General features: G+C 35.4%; 1 protein-coding gene across 1 annotated transcript; it reads left to right on the forward strand.

Moving 5' to 3' along the window:
* Nucleotides 1-9,013: 9,013 nt before the first annotated feature.
* LOC108466278 (zinc finger BED domain-containing protein RICESLEEPER 2-like) lies at nt 9,014-10,765 on the forward strand. The gene has a single exon (XM_053022769.1). It carries the CDS (start codon nt 9,014-9,016, stop codon nt 10,763-10,765), a length of 1,752 nt encoding a protein of 583 aa, XP_052878729.1.
* The last annotated feature ends 9,621 nt before the right edge of the window (nt 10,766-20,386 follow it).

Below are 20,386 nucleotides of genomic sequence, written 5' to 3' on the forward strand. Positions count from 1 at the left end.
TGGGAAGTCTGCTCCAAAGCTGCTCTACCAAGAACTAAAGCATCCTCTGCAACACTGGTGCTATCATATATTTAAGTTGAGCTTTTTAGAAGTTCTGCAACAGTTTTTAATGGCGGCATGGTGTCGAATAAGTCCACCAGTTCTGGCCAGCGATGCTCTGAGTTAGTTTTGGAGACAACAACACTCATAGTATATGAAACAGAAGGCTTACCAGTACGGTAGAAAAGGAATTGAAAGGGTAGGTGTCTAAGCTTGTGTAACAGGGCAGATAATCTGCCGTTAAATAGCTTTTCTTTTTGTGAAGATTGGAATTGGTGCAAATTCTATGTTTTTTGTCAAAAAAGAAGCTTTTGAATAGAGATCATGGATGGTCATTAACCTATTGCTTTTGCAGTACCTCATATTTGGTTGTCATTTTTTACATTTTGCTCAACTTCAAATCAAAGTACGTTAGACATTGTCAAATTTTCAAGAGCATATTCTAATAATTTTCTAAAATTTTACAATGGTTATTTTTCATTAATGGATTTCTTGGGAATTTTATAATGGGATCATGTTATGATGATAAGTGCAGAAACTTTTTGAGAAAGCTAAAACAACTCGATATCAAAAGATTAAATACTATAACTCTTTAAAGCTCAAAATTATAGAAGTGTCATACATAAAACCTTATAAAATAATGGCCTAAAGAAGGAATTATATTATGCAATATAAGGTATCATATTCCCTTCTCTACAATGGCAAGCGACTTTGCAATGAGATCATCCATAGAGTGTTGAAAGTCTGTCAATTTTTTGCTATTGCAGGTGTTGCTTATGATCCAAAAAGAGTGTGTTAGAGAATGGCCTCCATGCAGCTCATGCAACCAAGAAGAATTCATGCACATAAGTCTTGTGGATGAAATATGAAGAAGTAGCTGCTGCAGTATTGTCGGATGAAATACATGCAACTGAGGATATCAATGCTACTGTTTCATCTCGGTTTCATTTTGTTACTCTTGTAATTTAGTTCATTTTGAACTTAATTTAGTTCATTTTGAACTATGTTTGGATGACATTTGATGTAACTTGATGGTGAAAGAGCTGATTACCAACTTTGCCTAAGTGTGCAAGTCAATTTCACCTAGTTCCAATGAATTAAATGGAGTTAGGTAATGATTAGGTGATGTATTTGTTAATTTAGACCAACCATTGTCTGGTATATGTAATGGCCTTATGCCAAAGTTCAAGGTAATGAAAATTCATTAGAATTTCATCAAAAATACTTTCTCTTTTCTTTGCCTTCAATTTCATTTTGTTTTTCAAGCTCAAATCTCCTCACTCGAATTTTCAAGTTTTCTTCATTCTTCATCCGGATTCATTACATTGTTGTTTAAGTTCCAGACTGAAGTTCATATTTCCTCCAGATAAAGTGTCCCAAAACACCAACAATTGGTATCTAGAGCCAAATTCTTAGTGGACCTGTAGAACCATATCTTCATCAGGATTCTCACCAGTGCCACCACCAGTGTTCAATGGAGAAGGCTACCACATATGGGTAGTAAAAATTAAGACCTATCTACAAGCATTTGATTTGTGGGAGGTTGTCAACTCAGATGTTGAACCAGTACCTCTAAGAGCCAACCCAACAGTGGCTCAAATCAGACAATATTCTGATGAAAGAACAAAGACACAAGGTCATGTCTTACATCCAAAATAGTGTGTCTGATGTAATTTTCACAAGGATCATGGCTTGTGAGACTCCAAAGCAAGCCTGGGACAAGCTCAATGAGGAGTTCTAAGGTACTGAGAAGACAAGGCAGCAGCAGTTGTTGAATCTGATAAGGGAGTTCGAGAACTTGAAGATGAAGGAAAAAGAGACTATCAAGTAGTATTCAGATAGAATTATGGCTGTAATAAACAGCATAAGATTGCTTGGAGAACAGTTTAGTAAAGTAAGAATCGTGGAAAAGGTGCTCTCAACATTGCCTGAAAGATATGAGGTAAAAATCTCATCCCTTGAGAATTCGAGAGACCTAGCAAGCATCTCCTTAACTGAGCTCATCAATGCTATTTATGCTCAAGAACAAAGGAGAGCTAGCAGGATGGAGGAGCACTAAGAAGGTGCTTTTCAAGCTAAGGCTAAAGCTGCCTCAAGCACCACAACCTACAAAGGCAAAGAGAATTGGAAAAATAGGCCTAAGCCTGATGCTTGCAAGAAGGGGGAATCAACCCTGCAAGCACTGTAAAAGACTAAGTCATCCAGAAGATAGATGTTGGTTTAGACCAGATGCTCTATGTCAACATTGCAAGAAAAATAGGCATGTTGAAAGGGTTTGCAAAAACAAAGGCAGACCTAGGCAAAATCTAGCACAAGAGAAAATGTTGAAACTCAAGTGGTCGAAAAGCAGTAGTGACCATGAGGAGCGTGTCTTTCTTGTGTCATGCTCACCGCCAAAAGAAGGGCTCAAAAGGATGGCTTTTGGACGGTGGTTGCACTAACCACATGTCACCAAATGCAACCATTTTCAAAACCTTGGACAAAAGTCGCAAAACCAAGGTGAAAGTTGGTAATGGGCGTTTATCAAAACCAAGGAAAAGGTGACGTCTTGATATGTACTCCCACAAGCAACGAAATCATCTCAAATGTATTGCTAATACCGAGATTGATAGGAACCTTCTCGATTTGCTCAATTCTTGGAGAAAGGCTATTCAATCGTGTTTAAGGGCAAGGAGTGCCAAATTGCTGATCTAAATGGATCAAGCCTCATGTCAGTCACTATGACTGATAAATGCTTTGAAGTCAACTGGCCAAGTGACTCACACTCAACCTTCACTGCCTCTACTGAAGATTCCAAGCTTTAACACCAAAGGCTTGGTCATGCCAACTACAGATCCATGGACCAGCTAACCAAAGAAAATATGGTTGAGAACTTTATCAACTCAGTTGAAGAGGAGGATGTTTGTGAGGTTTGCCAGATTGGAAAACAAGCCAGACAACCATTTCCTGTAAAATCAACTCGAGAGCTTCAGATAAGCTGCAGCGGCTAGTACACACCGATATGTGTGGCCCCATGAAGACTCGATCATTGAATGGCAAGCAGTTATTTCATTCTTTTATTGATGATTTTTCAAGATATTGTTGGATTTACTTCTTGAAGAACAAGTCGAGGTAGCTTCAGATTTTTGAAGTTTAAAGTCATTGTAGAGATCAAACAGTTGTAAGCTGAAAACCTTGAGGTCAAACAATGGGACAGAGTATACTTCATCCGGGTTTAATACCTTTTGCGATGAAGTAGGCATTAAACACCAGCTCACTAACATTTATACACCTCAACAAAATGGTGTAAGTGAAAGGAAAAATAGAAGCTTGATGAATATGGCCAGATGTTTGCTATTTCAAAAGAATTTACCTAAGACTATGTGGGCTGAAGCAGTTAACACTATTGTTTATATTCAGAACAGGCTACCAACCAAGGCATTGGACCATAAAACTCCATTTGAAGCCTGGTTCGGGTTTAAGTCATCATTGGCTCATTTGAAAGTCTTTGGTTGTCTATGTTACAGCCATATACCAGTAGTAAAAAGGGATAAACTGTCCAAGAAGGATGTGCCTGGAATTCTAGTAGGGTACAGTATGGTCAAGAAAGGGTACAGGACTTTAAGATCCTGTAACAAACAAAATTCAAATAAGCAGGGATGTTGTGTTTGATGAGAAGGCTCAGTGGAACGGGGAAAGAAATAAAGCTGAAGATGTTTCTGAAGAACTTATAGCAGGTCAGATTGAACCTGATCAAGTTGATCCAGAAATGAACATAGATGATGTGCCAATTAGAGGGACCAGACCCTTAGCTGAAATTTATGAAAGAGCACAAGTTGCTATAGTGGAGCCAACCAGTTTTGAAAAAGCTGAAGCTGATGAAGGGTGGAAGCAAGCTATGATTGATGAAATTAAAATGATTCAGAAGAATCAGACATGGGAGTTGACTGAAGGACCTGCCAACAGAAAGATGATTGGTGTCAAATGGGTCTATCGAGCAAAACAGAATACTGATGGCAGTTTAAACAAGCTGAAAGCTAGACTTGTTGTCAATGGTTCAGTCAACAATATGGTCTGGACTACATGGAAACTTTTGCACCAGTAGCGAGGCTTGATACAATCAGATTGTTAGTTTCTTTGGCTGTACAAAAGCAATGGATCATACATCAACTGGATGTGAAGTCAGCCTTCCTCAATGGATTCCTTGAAGAAGAAATTTATGTAGAATAGCCTGAAGGATTTAAAGTGCCTGGTGAAGAGCACAAAGTATACAAACTGAAGAAAGCCTTGTATGGCCTGAAACAAGCTCCTTGAGCCTGGTATGCTAGGATTGATAGCTACCTGGTTAGCTTGGGATTTGAAAGAAGCATCAGTGAACCAACACTGTATGTCAAGAAGGAATAGGCTGAAACACAGCTCATTGTGTCCCTTTATGTAGATGATCTCTTAGTGACAGGAGAAGATCAGATTATGTTGGCTAATTTCTAGGCCAAAAATGAAAGACATGTTTGAGATGTCTAATTTGGGGCAGATGACATATTTCATTGGTATGGATGTGCTGCAAACACAAAGTTGAATCTTCTTGGGACAGAAGACATTTGCTGCAAAAATCTTAAGCAAATTCTCTATGGAGAATTGCAAGCCAACAAGCATACCTATGACTGTTGGAATGAAGCTGTCAAGCCAAGGAGACCATGAACAGGTCAGTGAATCTGCCTATAGGAGTCTAGTTGGTTGCTTATTGTACTTAACAGCTACTAGACCAGATATCATGTTTGCTGTAAGTATACTATTGAGATTCATGCATTGCCGCAACACACAGCATTTTCAAGCAGCAAAAAGAGTGCTCAAGTACATCAAGGGTACTTTGAGCCATGGGATACAGTTTAGAAAAACTGAAAATTTAAAGCTGGTAGGCTATACTGACAGTGACTGAGCTGGTTCAAAAGATGATATGAAAAGCACTTCTGGTTATGCATTCACAATAGGCTCAGCAATGTTCTGCTGGAGTTCAAAGAAGCAACTATAGTGGCTCAATCAACAGCAGAAGCTAAGTATGTTGTAGCTGCAAGTATTGTTAATCAAGCCATTTGGCTGAAGAAAATCCTAGCTAATTTGAACCTACATCAAAGAGAAGCAACAGAGATCTACTGTGATAACATGTCTGTTGTTGCAATTGCAAAGAATCCCGTTTTCCATGGTAGAACAACGCATTTCAACATCAAGCTACATGTGGTAAGGGAGATGGGATAAGCTCGAGAGGTAGAGCTGATTCATTGCATTTTAGAAGAACAGGTTGCTGATATCTTCACAAAGGCTCTTGGTGTATCAAGACGCATCAAATTAAGGAAGCAGATAGGAATCAGCAGCATGGAGACCAAGGAGAAGTGTTAGAGAATGGCCCTCCATATAGCTCATGCAACCAAGAAGAATTCATGCACATAAGTCTTGTGGATGAAATATGAAGAAGTAGCTGCTACAGTATTGCTGGATGAAATACATGCAACTAAGGATATCAATGCTACTGTTTCATCTCGGTTTCATTTTGTTACTCTTGTAATTTATGTAACACTCCAAACCCGGCCCAGACGTTACGACTGAATACGGCGTGTCACATTAAAACGTTACTAGAAAAGTCATGTTTTATCTAAAGTCTTTCTTAGTGTTTAAAGAATATCTTCGTTAAAGATTAAAGTGAATGGAAGCTGTGCACTAGGTAGGATGCCAGAAAAGAGGAGGTGAGTCAATTAGTCTGCTTAAGTACCCAGCTCTTCACAGATCCAATCCTAAACATGCACACAACCATTGCCACACTTTAACTGAATGATTGTTCAGGGAAAACCAACTCGTTTAAAACCATTTGAAAAGGTTATTAATTTTGAAAACATTTTCGTTGCGAAGCCTTGCTTTGTTATCGCGATATTTTGAAATCAAGTAACCTTTTTAAAACGCGCCCTAGAGTTATTCAATTTCAAACAGTTAAAACAATATCATATCTAAGTTAACCAAACATACTAAAAACAACTAAAAATAATTAAAACGGGCTTATTACAAATTAAAACCCGAAAACATAAAGGAAATAATCTAAAATAAAAGCAAAGGTATAAACACTTATTTTAAACAGTCCATATGGCCACTCTGAATCCCTCCAGCTCCAAGTCTACCGATCTAAGGCTCACCTACAAAGATGGGAAAAAAGAGGGGTGAGTTTGGAAAACTCAGTGTGTAAAGTAAACCCAACTAGAGCCTAAATCAGTTCAAGCTCTACTGGGCCTAAGCCCTATTCAGAAATCAGAGTTAACTAGGCCTTAGCCCATATCAATATTAATCTGGGCCATAGCCCCTTACAGTATCAGAGCATACTAGGCCTAGCCCATATCAGTATCATTCTGGGCCGTAGCCCTATTACAAGTCGAGATATATTGGGCATTGCCCATATTAACACAGTTGGGCCCATTTCAATACAGTTGGCCCATAATAAAACAGTCTCATATGATTAATGCATGATAACCCCATCCAACCCTGCACTTGCCTCCGTCCATCCCTACACTTCCTGGGAATAAATCACCCACGCCATCCCTACACTTACAAGTGTTAGCACCTGCTTCTGCGAAAATTATAATCCTCAAAGAAAGTCATTATATCGTAATATGTGGCACGACCACCGAACAAATTCTTCCTCCATAACAAAACCCAACCCCATGCAGTATGACATGTATGCAGAGAATATATAATTAACAAGGCATGCTTCAGAAAGACAGTCAGATTATAGCGTAAGAACAGTTATTTACCCTCGAGGGGCATAATCGTAAACTTACCCATTTAGGTAGGGGTGTGCACAATTCGGTTAAAACCGAAAAAATTCGGTTAACCGACCCAATTCGGTTAATCAGTCGGTTAACCGAATTTTTTCAGTCGGGGTCGGTTAATAATTTTTTGAATTTTCGGTTAACGGTTAATTCGATTCGAAACATGTCGGTTAACCGAATTTTTTTGGTTAACCGAATTTTTTTGGTTAACCAAAAAAATAAATAAAACCCAAACCCAATACAACATAAAACCCAATCTAATATATTTAAACTTAAGTGGCCAACCCAACCCAACCCATTTACCCAACCTAATTATCCAATCCAATACAAATAATTTAATAAATAAAAATAAAAATCTAAAAGTAAAACTATGGTAAAACTAAAACTTCCCTGCTCACTCACTAATTCCACACACACACACGCGCGCGACAGAAAAACAAAAAAACCCTAACTTTTAAAGTTTCAAACCCCTAATTGAAATTTTCAAATCTCTCAAAACCTTCGAAACCTTCAAAATCTCCCAAAACCTTCAAAAGTATCATAGTTGGAGGTCGAGGCTACTACTGCCACCGGTGTTGTCGTCGAAGCACGAAGCGAACAAGCGACTCATTACGCAAGTAAGAAAACTCTTTGTTTTCTTGATTTTTGAGGTATTTTATGATCTTATTTAATATTTTTATAATGATATTTAATCATATATGTATTTAAAATTTAAAATCAAGTTTCAATATACAGTTTATTCAATATAATCCCATTGATTCATTTACAGTCCTACAAGAAAATGCAATGCAAGTTACATAAACATAAATTTGAGCTAAAAAATAAAAAGGGCCATCATCTTCAACAATCCGCAAATTAAATTGATCTTAACATTAGAAATAACCTTCATTTGGTAAAAGATTTGAACTTTATTAAGAATAAAAATAGAAACTTTATTTTTCACTTGCATTTCAAGCTAATTGGCAAAGTGAAAGACAAAAAATGGAGATACCCACCATTATAGTCATAGATCTTAGAGAAGTGAATTAAAAGAAAACCCCAAAACTAGGCAAATACAAGCAAAACCAAAATACCCATTTTTCAACTCAAAGTTTCTCTCATGAAAAAATCTACAAGAGAAAGAACACCAAAAATCCTTTCTTTAAAGAAGAAACCAGACATGAAAGAGCAATTAAAATTGTAAAAGAAACACCCAACAAAAACAAAAGTACAATGTAAAAGCAAGACATAACAAGAACTGGAACACTAACTAGAAAACAAAAGTATGATATAGACATAAAAAGCATGCCTTGCCTTGCCTCTGCCTTTGCTCCTATGCGACTTTGCCCATTTTCCTTGACTAAACCCCCATCTTTTAACTTTTAAGGACATAGCTCAATTATATCTGCACAAAAACCAAGCTAGTTGGGCCATAACATATTAACTCACAGTCGGCTCATGCTTTTGATTTTCTCAAATTTAGTATTTTAATTTAAAAAATCAAATTAAGCATCATATATAATTGCATCAAATCAAATTTTAAATATTTAAAAATTATTTTTATATAATATTTTAGATTATTTTTATTAAATTTGAAATAAAATATTTAATTTGTACATTTTATTTTAATTACAAAAGTAAATTTCCTTACTAATTTGTAAGTCGATTAAGGGTGACACTAACTCAATTAGGGTTTAATAAATAGTATTAGACATACAACTGATGAATATAGTGAATTGTGTATATTAAAATAATAATGTATAAAGTATATTAAAATTAAGTTTTGATTGGATGATAAATTTAAAAGTTTATTAATCCAATTTACTTAAGTTCAAGTTCCATCATATGCATATTTTTATTGATTTTATTAAAATAAAAGATTAAAATACCTTCTAGTATAAAAAACAAACAATGACTTTTCATAAGTTATATGTTTAAAAGAAAAATAATGGTTATACATATATATATATATGTATAAAGTAATAGGTAAAAGAATTAAGAGAGAGTTTGTACTTTTGTTCTTTTTACTTAAAATTGAATAAGTTAATATTTATAGTATAAGACCGTAATAGTACTTTAGGTTAATCTTTGTACCTTTCTTTTGGTCGAATGAAAGATTTGATTTCATAATAAAGGAAAGCAGTATAAAAATATGTTTAATATTATTAATATATTTTAATTTATTACATAATTTTTTTTCTTGCAGAATGTCCACCGAACCAACATCTATTAAGGGTAGTGTTACACCTCCTACTTCGATAGATTCTGAAAATTTGGGAGTTGGAGCTTCAAGCCAAGCAAATGTGACTACTGGGAAAAGAAAAGCCACTCCTCAAAGGTTAGAAATTTGGTCTCACTTCACTAAGATTATTAATAGTGAGGGTTCAAGTAAGGCTAAATGTAATTATTGTCAAAAGGAATTTTGTTGTGATGTGAAAAGAAATGGTACAGGGTCATTGAAATATCATATTGGTGCATGTAAGAAAAATCCTAGCAATGTTGTTGACACTAGTCAAGGACAACTAGTTTTACCTAGAAAGGGAGTTGAAGGGGGGGAAGGGCATCTTTCAACTTGGAGATTTTATCAAGAAGCATGTAGGAAAGGATTAGCACAAATGATTGTGATTGATGAATTACCTTTCAAGTTTGTTGAAAGTGAAGGCTTTAAGAAATTTATGTTTGTGGCATGTCCTAGGTTTCATATTCCTTCACGAACTACTATGACTAGAGATGTTTATCAACTGTATTTAAATGAAAGGGTCAAGATAAAACAACTTTTGAAAAGTTCTTGTTCTAGAGTTTGCTTAACTACTGACACATGGACTTTTTTGCAAAGAGTTAATTATTTGTGTATCACTGCTCACTTTATTGATAACGATTGGAAATTGAATAAAAAGATTTTAAACTTTTGTCCAATTTCTAGTCATAAGGGTGAGTCCATTGGGATGGTGATTGAGAAATGCTTGTTGAATTGGGGGATTGATAAGTTGTTTACTATTACTGTTGATAATGTAAGTTCAAATGATGTTGCTATTGGTTATTTGAGAAAGAAATTTAACCCTCGAGGGGGTTTAGTTCAAAATGGTAAATATCTTCATATGAGATGCATGGCACACATTGTGAATTTGATTGTTGGTGAAGGTTTAAAAGAAATGAATAAATCTGTTGAACGTGTTAGGGGGGCTGTTAGATATGTGAGACAATCTCCAGCTAGATTACAAAAGTTTAAGGAGTGTGTTGTGGTGGAAAAGATAGAGTGCAAGAAGATGTTGTGTCTTGATGTTTGTACTAGGTGGAACTCGACCTACTTAATGTTAGACACTGCTCAGAACTTTGAGAGAGCTTTTGAGAGATTTGAGGAGCAAGATACAAACTTTAGGGCTGAACTTGAAAGGGGAGAGGGTTGGCCTTGTGTGGATGATTGGGCTAATATTAGAGACTTGAGGGATTTCTTGGAACACTTTTATGAAGTCACTTTGCGTATATCTGGCACTTCATATGTCACATCCAATAATTTTTTTGATGAGCTTTCTGAAATTGATATTCTTTTACGAGATGCTCAGTTAAATAGTAATGTTGATTTCAATGTTATGGCCATCAAGATGAAAGAGAAGTATGATAAGTATTGGGGTGATATTGATAAGATGAATTTGCTTATGTTTGTTGCTTGTGTTTTAGATCGTAGACAAAAACTAAAGTATCTTGAATTTGCACTTAGTGAAATGTCTAGTTCTATAAAAGCTTCTGAAATGATGCAAAAGTTGAAGGAATCTTTGTATGAATTGTTTGATGAGTATAAGCCGTCACTTCATAGTACTTGTAGCCAATCGAGTGTGCCAACACATGTTTCTCTCGACAAACCACAACAAAAAATGAAAAGGCGAATGCAAGCTTTGTATAAAAAGCGTAAGTTGGAAATTTGTGGTGAGGATAAAAATATGAGTTGGATAAATATCTAGCTGAGGCTAATGAGGAATTTGTTGAAGATTTTGATATTTTATTGTGGTGGAAAGTGAATAGCCCTAGATTTCCCACTCTTTCAAAAATGGCCAGAGATGTGTTAGCTATACCGGTTTCTACGGTTGCTTCAGAGTCTGCATTTAGCACTGGGGGACGTGTACTTGATCAATATAGGAGTTCTTTAACTCCTAAAATTGTACAAGCTCTTGTGTGTACTCAAGATTGGATTCGAAAATCATCATCACAAGAAGACATCAAAGAGATTGAAGAACAAATCCAAGAGCTTGACAAGATTGAAAATGGTATATTTATTGTTTTATTTTAATAGTTTCAATTTTTTTACCATATCACTCGTATCGCTCCTACTTATTTATTTGATTCAATGTTTAGACTTTTCTTGGAATGCATTAGAGCCTACCCTAAATTCATGAGCTTTCGTGAGTTGAAGGGTATGCTTACTATCTTATTCTTGTTAACTTATAATCTATTTGTTTGTTTATATTATTTGATTTTTTTAAATGCATATATTTCTATTATATGCTAAATTGTTGCACATTTTTTTTTTTTGTGTAGGTTTAATGCAAATGGAGATCTTTTGGAGAGAAGAAATGGATACAAATGGAAAATATTAAAGACTTACATTTCAATTATGTGTTAATTTCAAGACTTAAGTAATGTTTTTAAATATTTAGTGATTCAAAGACTTATGTAATGTTTTTAATTATGTAGTAATTCAAAGACTTATGTAATATTTTTAATTATGTACTGTAGTGATTCAATTCGGTCAATTCGGTCAATTCGGTCAAATCGGTTAATTTGGTTAATTCGGTTAATTCGGTTAATCCGGGTAATTTGGTTAATTTTTAACCAAAAATAAAAAAATATAATTTTCGGTTAATTCGGTTAACCGACCTAATTAACTGAAAATTTTCGGTTTGGTTAATGTTTTTTAAAAAAAATTCGGTTCGGTTAACGGTTAAAATTTTTGAAAGGTCAATTAATTCGATTAATAATATTTTGGGTCGGTTAACCGAATGAACACCCCTACCTTTAGGGGTATTACGGTAATTCTACCTTACAAAGGTATTTCAGTAATTTTATCAGTCTTTTTAGGGTTTCATGCTCATTACAGTTATTAACGTATTAACAGAAACACTTACCGAAAATTTTTACCGAATTGGGCCCGTTGGCCTATTTAACCCAATTTCGGCTCATTAAGCCCAAATATACCGAAGTGCACGAAATTTTGCACTCTGAAGTCTTACCGTTGAAGTTACCAAAATTATTAATACAAACAATCCCACGAGCGCTTGCACGCTCGCAAGTTCTCGAAATGTCGGCTTTTTGGCATTTCGGCTTTTCGGCTTTTACCAATCTAGTCTACTAGTGGGTGTCGTTTACACACCTGATTTGTGACAACTACTACCAAAATCTCCCACGATATCCTAAAATCGCTCACTAGACATATCAAATCCAAAGTATAATGGCAAACATCATAAACTTACTTACCATAATCGGCCATCAATACATATGGCCCTTGAGATCCTACCTTTGCCAAAACTAGTGACTAGATCTCGATCTAGTCGTTCCACTTGTCCAAGCCTTCGATCAACAGCCTCTAGATCATACTAACACTAAAACAAATCAATTGTTACAACCCTTAGAGGCTTAAGCTCCATTAGACAGCCTCCCTATGCCTTTAGGGATTTCGACTTTTCTAAAACCCAAAATAAAGAATAGATCTAAATACTTACCACAGGTTCTTTCAACCAAAACGATTCCACTTCAGTTTCTACTCAGATCTGATGTAGATCCAGCCCTTAAACACTTGCAGAAATCGAATCTTAGAGATCTAAAAATTCGGCTATATGTCCCTAAAACTATGGTGTTTTCGGCTTTTGGAATTGTGAAGAGGGAGATGATTTGGTATGGTGGTTTTTGCAGTGGTATTGCCAACAGGGGTTGAGGTTTAGAGGATGTGAAAATTGACCAAAAGAGATGAAGAAAATAGGAGGATTTTGACTAGAAGAAATCGGCACAATAAACAATTTTCGGGTTTTCGACTTTTATGGCAATCGGCTGTAGAGGTTTAGAAAAGAATGGGAATGAAAGAGGAGATGAGTAGAATGGTAGGAATGTTTCGGCTAGAGAAGAAAATAAGGAGAAAAAAAATAGAAGAAGAGAGGAGAAGAGAAGTAAGAATTCGGCACTCAAGAGATCTAACTTTGCGTTTTTCGGCTTTTTGAGATACTGAGAAGAGAATAGAATGAAAAGGAAGGCTCTAGATGGCTAACCCTAATTCGAAAAAACAAAAAGAAAATAAAGCTTGCCCTAATGGCTATTCAGACCCACGGCCCAACCTTCCTAAAGCCCTAGCCGAATTTCCACTTAAGCTCTATCACATGCCCGGCACATGCACACGCAAAAAATAAAAGTAACAATACGCTTACCTTGTGACTTGAACTCTGGCTCCCCCTAAACATCCACACGTTACTCCCCAAACACCTAGGTGGTGCCACATACCACTTTACCATAGATCTTTTTGTGTCCTATTTTACCACCTCAACTTTAAAAGCCCATATCGCCAAAACCCTCTCTCCCAAAATTAAAATTCAGGAATTGCCTCGAATTAAATTTACTCTTGGGCCTTTTTTCCCACACCATAAATCCTTCGTAATTTATTTAATTACTAAACTAAACATACTAAATAATAATAATAACATCCAAATTATTCGGGCTGTTTTCCACCCGAACCCAGACTCAAGGCCCAATACTTCCAGGCCTAAAAATCGGGGCGTTACAATTTAGTTCATTTTGAACTATGTTTGGATGGCATTTGATGTAACTTGATGGTGAAAGAGCTGATTACCAACTTTGCCTAAGTGTGCAAGTCAATTTCACCTAGTTCCAATGAATTAAGTGGAGTTAGGTAATGTTTAGGTGATGTATTTGTTAATTTAGACCAGCTATTGTCTGGTATATGTAACAGCCTTATGCCAAAGTTCAAGGTAATGAAAATTCATTAGAATTTCATCAAAAATAGTCTCTCTTTTCTTTGCCCTCAATTTTTTTCTATTTTTCAAGCTCAAATCCCCTGACTCGAATTTTCAAGTTTTTTTCACTCTTCATCTGGATTCATTACATTGTTGTTTAAGTTCCAGACTGAAGTTCATATTTCCTCCGAATAAAGTGTCCCAAAACACCAACAAAGTGCTACTGCCTATTGTTATAAGAATTACATGGAAATAGCCTCCTATAAATTGGTATAAACTTAACTCCGAAGGTTCATCCATTGAAAACCCCAAGTGTCGGTGGAACTGGGTTCTTATTAGAGAGGATGAAGGAACTGGGTTACTGGTTGCTTCAGGCACATCCCACACATCACTTGCATCAAAATAGCTTTGGGGCATGTAGAGATGGTTTAAACCTTGTTGTTTCCCTTTACATTAAATCTTGTAGTGGAACTTGATGCCATGGCAGTCAGTAGCTTCATTCAGCACATGGTCAAGTATGAGTAAGCTGAGGTTGTTAGGCTATTGATTAAGAAGTTAATTAGTTGTTAGCTGGTTAATAATCAGTTGTACAGTTGTACTTCAACTATAAATACGTGTATTGATGCTAGTCAGGAATAAGACTAATACCATTCTATTTTCTCTAGTTTGTTTTCTCCTTCAGTTGCATTTATTCATACCTTTTGAGTCTTTCAAGCATGGCATCAGAACTGGTGTTCTCAGCATAATCAGACGATCTTAACCTGTGGAGTCAACAATAGTTCAGCCTGGTGAAGTTTCAGATTCGATGAGTGCAGATTCTTCATGACCTGCCACTTCTGATGTTTCTTCATCTACAAAAATCAATCAAACATTTATCAATAAAAAGTTCAATGTGAGGTTAGATGAAAAGAACTTTCTCCAATGGAAGCAACAAGTGTTTCTTACCGTCTGCAGCCATGGTTTGGAGAAATTCCTCACCGGAGAAGTCACTGTTCCATCAGCTAAGGTGCGTAATAGTGAAGGTGAATTGGTTGAAAATGAAGCCTATGAACGGTACATTCAGCAAGACTGTGCTCTTGCCTCACGGTTGCTTTTACTGTAAGTCCCATCTCTTATCTCAGTTGGTAGCATCAGATACTTCAAAAGATATCTGGAGCACACTGTTACGCTTGTTTTCTACTATGTCTACAACCAAAATATGTGATACTCTTGCTGCTAGTGGTAACTCTCTTTCTGAAATTGAATATGTGGCCACTATCCTTAATGGTTTACCTGTTGAGTATGGTCCATTTATTGCTGTTATAGCTGCTAGTAGAGAGCCTGTTTCACTTGAAGGAGTTTGTTCTATTCTTGTTGATGCAGAGAGAAGGAACTTAATTCTACAATGTAGCCTATAAGTGTTCATGTGACACAGTATTCTGACTTTCAGGCTCAACCTGTGAACGGTTTTAAACCTAACTATTTTTTGTCTGCTGGAATGGAGCTGTGTGGCAGATTTGGTGGTGGATCACACCCAAAATGCCAACTTTGTGGAAAGGTGGGACATTTTGTTGATTGATGCTTCCATCGGTTAGGTCATTCTTTACCGGGTGTCTCCTCGAGCAGTTATAGACCACCACGACCAGTGCCTGCAACAAATATGTGTGCTTTCACATCAGCTGTTCCAGTATTTTTAGACAATGTTTTGCCCTCTTATGGTTCATCAATTACAATGTCTGCTGATCGTTCAGTTCTAGAGCCTTTAGTACAGAGCTCCACTACTCAAGCTATTCAGTTAGATCCATCTGTTAGTGCCACTTGGTTTGTTGATTCCAAGGCTACTCACCATGTGACAAATGAGTCTCAGGCTTTTTCTGCTGGGTATGAGTATGTTGGTAAAGGCAAATTTGTCGTTGTCTTTGCTTTTGATCAACTCTGCACATATCTCATCCCCTAATTGTATTAAGCCTCTCTCCGTTTACTGAGGCCATGGGCGCTTTTGTGTACCGTACTTGATACTAAGTCAATGCATGTATGTTCCTTTCTTGACAAAAAATAAATATCCTTCCTATTCTTGAGTAGAAGAGTGGCCAAATAGATTTAACATTGCGATAAAAGCATATAGAGACTATGCACCGAGAAAGCTGGTTGAAAGCTGCTGATGAAAGCTCGATGAGAAAATAGGTCATAACGAAGATCCACTCTTTGTTCATCTATCAAATAATCAAGTAACCAAACAAAAAAGAAACAGGAAATCAGTAGTTTACCTTCAATGAAGCCCTTATGCAATGGATCAGTGATTATTATATTAACGTCTTCACCTTTACCATTTTTCTTAAACTTAATTCTCTGAAAGTATTTTCTGGGGTAGTCTGCTCTAGAGCTACTCTACCGTGAATTGAAGCATCTCCTGCAACACCAGTGTGTTATCATGTATTAAACTTGCATTGTAGGAAAGGGTTTGACGGGTTCCAAAGGATGAGTAAATCCACCGCCTCGCCAGCTATGTCCTGAGTTGGTTTGGAGGACAACATTCATAGTCTCCAAATGAAGGCTTCCCAATTGGTCGTTTTAGAAACTGTAAAAATGTTTGAAGTAAATTACAGAACACGTTAAACACAATATGTAATAGCCTGAATTTTCAGTGGTGTCGGAATAGTGATTCGAGATCACTAAATCCGACAAATGAGTAGAAAATATTAATAATTTAGTTAATATAAGTTAAGTGTGAAGTCAGGAAAATTTTTGAAATAGCGAATAGTGTACTAGAAAAAAAAATTAAATTAGAATCGGAAACGAGATATCGAGAGTTTGAAAATTTTTAAAACGAGCCATAAATATTTTTATAAATATTTATGGAGTGTTAATAAGTTAGTATTAAAGTTTCGTCAAGAAATTTTAAAGTTTCGATAGTTAATTGAATAAAAAGGATTAAATTGTAACAAATGTAAAATTATGGGAAATGATTAAATAGCTTAAATGATAAAAGAGAGAGGGTTTAAAAGGCAAATAGACCCCAGGTCTAGACGGCAAGGTGCATGAAATCAGCAGGAAAATTGATGAATAAAGGGCAAAATTGGAATATTGCAAAATTTACTTAATAAACTAGGACTAAAGTGGAATTATCTAGAATTCTCATTATTTTTCTGCATTCTCATCAGCAAAAACACTATAGAAGGGTTTTCTTAAGCTGGTTTTTCATATTCTTACTGCAAGTAAGTTCAATTCTTGATTATTTCTTGAAATTTTTGTGTTTTTATGACTTTTACAACTAGGTCCACCTGTTTAATTCATTAATTTTTGATTCTATGAAAGAAATTGAAAGCTGATATGAATATATGCTGGAATTATATGATGATTTAGCATGGAATTAGAGTTTTAAATTGTTTATAGGCTGATTTTATTGAAAGAATTGAATAGAAAGTGAATGTTTGGGATCTAAAGGTGAAAAAGTTTGAAGTTAGGAATTTATGTGGAAATTATGAATTTAAATAATTGTGAAATAACTTATAATGTTAAGGTAAAGCATTAATTGGGAAGAATTAGATTCATTGAGGGATTAATTGAGCAAGGACTGAATTGTATGAACTGTGAAATTTGGGGCAAAAATCGAAATCAACATTTGCACTAAAACAGTTTTGGACAGTAGCAGTAGTCTAACTTTGAAAAATCATCATAAATTGTAGAAATCGAATTAGAAGATGAAAAAATATGAAATTAAAGCTTATTGAGTCTAGTTTCTCATAGAAGAAACGGTGTAAGCAACAGAATTGTGGATCATGACATATAATATATTTTGTGAGACAATGTCAGAATGATTTTGGGATCCCCTATTCTGACTTTTAAAAATCATCAAAAATTGGATAAAAATAATTAGGGGCTTAAATTTATATTTTTAAAATCCTTAATGAGTCTATTTTCAATAGAAACAAACATGGATATCATCTGAATTCTGTATGAAGAGATAATTAATTTTTAGTGAAGAAGGGTCGGAATTGCCAGACAGCAGAACAGGGGTGACTTTAAAGAATAAACTGTACTTATTGGCTAAACCAAAAATTCTAAAAATTTTATGATAAGAATATATATGAGTCTAGTTTCAGATAAAATTAGCAGATCCTAATTTAGAGTTCTGTAGCTAAAGATAAAAATAATTTAGTGACTATGACACCGATGGACAGCATTGGAATATACATAAGTAAACAATTAAATTATAGATAATATTACTTATAAGCGGGTTGAAGATGAAGTCAATACTGATAAATGAATGATTTTACAATGATAGATCGAGAACCCGAAGCAAGTCGAGGAAAAGAAAAAGTAGCTGATTAGTCCCTGAATTTTCACAAATTTTACAAATCGACCCAGGTAAGTTCATATGGTTGAAGCTTAATGATTATATGTTAATTTTATGAATTATATAATGTATGATGAAATATATTTATTGATGAATAGAAAATAAAAATAACAACCCGAAAATCGAATAAATGATCAAATTGAGTGGAATGTCGGATTTGAGTACTTCGATCAAGGACAAGTGATAAGTGGTAGCCTCACTACACTTATCCGATCGATGATAAGTGACAAATGATAAGTGGTAGCTTAGCTACTCTTATCCGATCAAGTGACAAGTGATAAGTGGTAGCCTCACTACACTTATCGATCGATGATAAGTGACAAATGATAAGTGGTAGCTTAGCTACTCTTATCGATCGGTGACAAGTGATAAGTGTTAAGTGGTAGCTTTAGCTACACTTATCGATCGATGACAAGTGATAAATGTGATCAGTGTAAGACCGTGGCAGGACTATGATTTTAAAAAGTGATAAGTGATCATATGCAAGACCATAGTTATACTATGGCAAAGTGAAAGTGAAGTACTCAATTTTTCGTTACCATTCCCTAATTTGGTTAAAGAATGATATATGACAAATGGGCCCAAAAGAATTAATGGAAATGGATAAGTGGTAGTGAGTTTATACAGGGAACTCACCAATGACTGTGATTGACAGGTGAACTTAATAATTGTGTATATAGTATAAGTGTATAAATATTTGGTAAGATTTATGTTTTATCCCTATGAACTTACTAAGCTTTTATAAGCTTACTTGAGTGTATTCAATGTCTCTTGTAGATTGACGTGAAAGTATACGGAGGATCGGATCAACACAGAGGATCACACTATCCAGATTATCTCCTAGCTTTTGTAAATTTCCTTTTTATTTATATGGCATGTATAAGGCTTGGTGATTATATAAATATTAAGACTTGTTTAATGAATATACATTAAAGTAAAGAATGATGAGTATGTTAAATAGTATAATTATAATAGAAGTATAATTTTGTATTAAATTGATTGAAATGAATTGGTTGGTTGGATTGGTCTTGGTTTTAAAAATTGCAGGGAAGGTTAGATATTTATAAAGAGGTTATATTGAGCAAAAAAAAAAAATTCTTATGGTTTCGATTTAATTCTAGTTTGGTCTCGAAGTATGTTTTGGGCTTTGGAGGCCCATCTAAAGGACACCATGACATGTTTTAGTAAATAAATAGTATTTAACTCGTATTAATGGAAAATTAATTCGGTAAACTCCAGTAATGCCTCCTACCCTATTCCGGCGATGAATATGGGTAAGGGGTGTTACATTTAGTGGTATCAGAGCCCGGTTTAGCCGGTTCTAGGAACATGTGTTATGTGTAAAGTGTTTAGAAATACATGCCATATAAATCTGTGATAGTGTGATGTGTATGATCCGATCTAATTTTTGTCATTTTTATAGATACTCTCCGATTATAAAGATGTCAGATAGACCTGAACGTACTGAACAGGAGGAAGCTAACAGTAGGGTGCAGACTCCAGAACAAGGAACAAGTAGTGATATTCCAAGTTCTATGATACGAGAGTGAGAACTTAAAAATATGATTTATGGAGTTATGAATCAGTGGTATAAGGAGATGATAAAAGAAAGAAATCAGTCTCAACCACCTCCTCCCCCTACTGCATCAACTATGGTACCTCCGGTTGCTCCTCCACCTCCTTCAATAATTGAAACTAGTAAACGTTCTCCGATCGAAAAGCTTAGAAAGTTTGGAGCTGAGGAATTTCGAGGGAGATCAGATGATGACCCTGTAAAAGCTGAGTATTGGCTACAAAGTTTGGTAAGAATTTTTAAACAGATGACTTGTTCTCCGGAAGATTATCTACGATGTGCCGTTTCATTGTTAAAAGAAGAAGCATATAATTGGTGGGAAACTGTGGAAGCTGTAGTACCTGCAGAAAAGCTTACTTGGGAATTTTTCCAGAACGAGTTTAAAAAGAAATATGTAGGGAAAAGATATCTAGATAAGAAAAAGAGAGAATTTCTTGATCTACGGCATGGAAATAAGTCAGTGGCCGAATACGAAAGAGAATTTGTCTACCTCAGCAAATATGTTCGAGACATTGTACCTACTGAGGAAGAAATGTGTATCAGATTTGAAGAAGGGTTAAATGATGAGATTAGAATGATGATTGGGGCTAATGAAATACGAGAGTTCGTTGTTCTATCAGACCGTGCTCAAAAGCTTGAAGAAGTATATAACAGAAAAATGCAACGAGATCGGAAAAATAAAGAGTCATTTAAAAGAGGTGCTTCTAAGTCATTTTCA

The sequence above is a fragment of the Gossypium arboreum genome, chromosome 2 (assembly GCF_025698485.1).
Source record: "Gossypium arboreum isolate Shixiya-1 chromosome 2, ASM2569848v2, whole genome shotgun sequence".
Lineage (NCBI taxonomy): Eukaryota > Viridiplantae > Streptophyta > Magnoliopsida > Malvales > Malvaceae > Gossypium > Gossypium arboreum.

Excerpts from the sequence above, each read along its gene's own strand:
- LOC108466278 (XM_053022769.1), top strand. The coding sequence starts at position 9,014 with ATGTCCACCGAACCAACATCTATTAAGGGTAGTGTTACACCTCCTACT.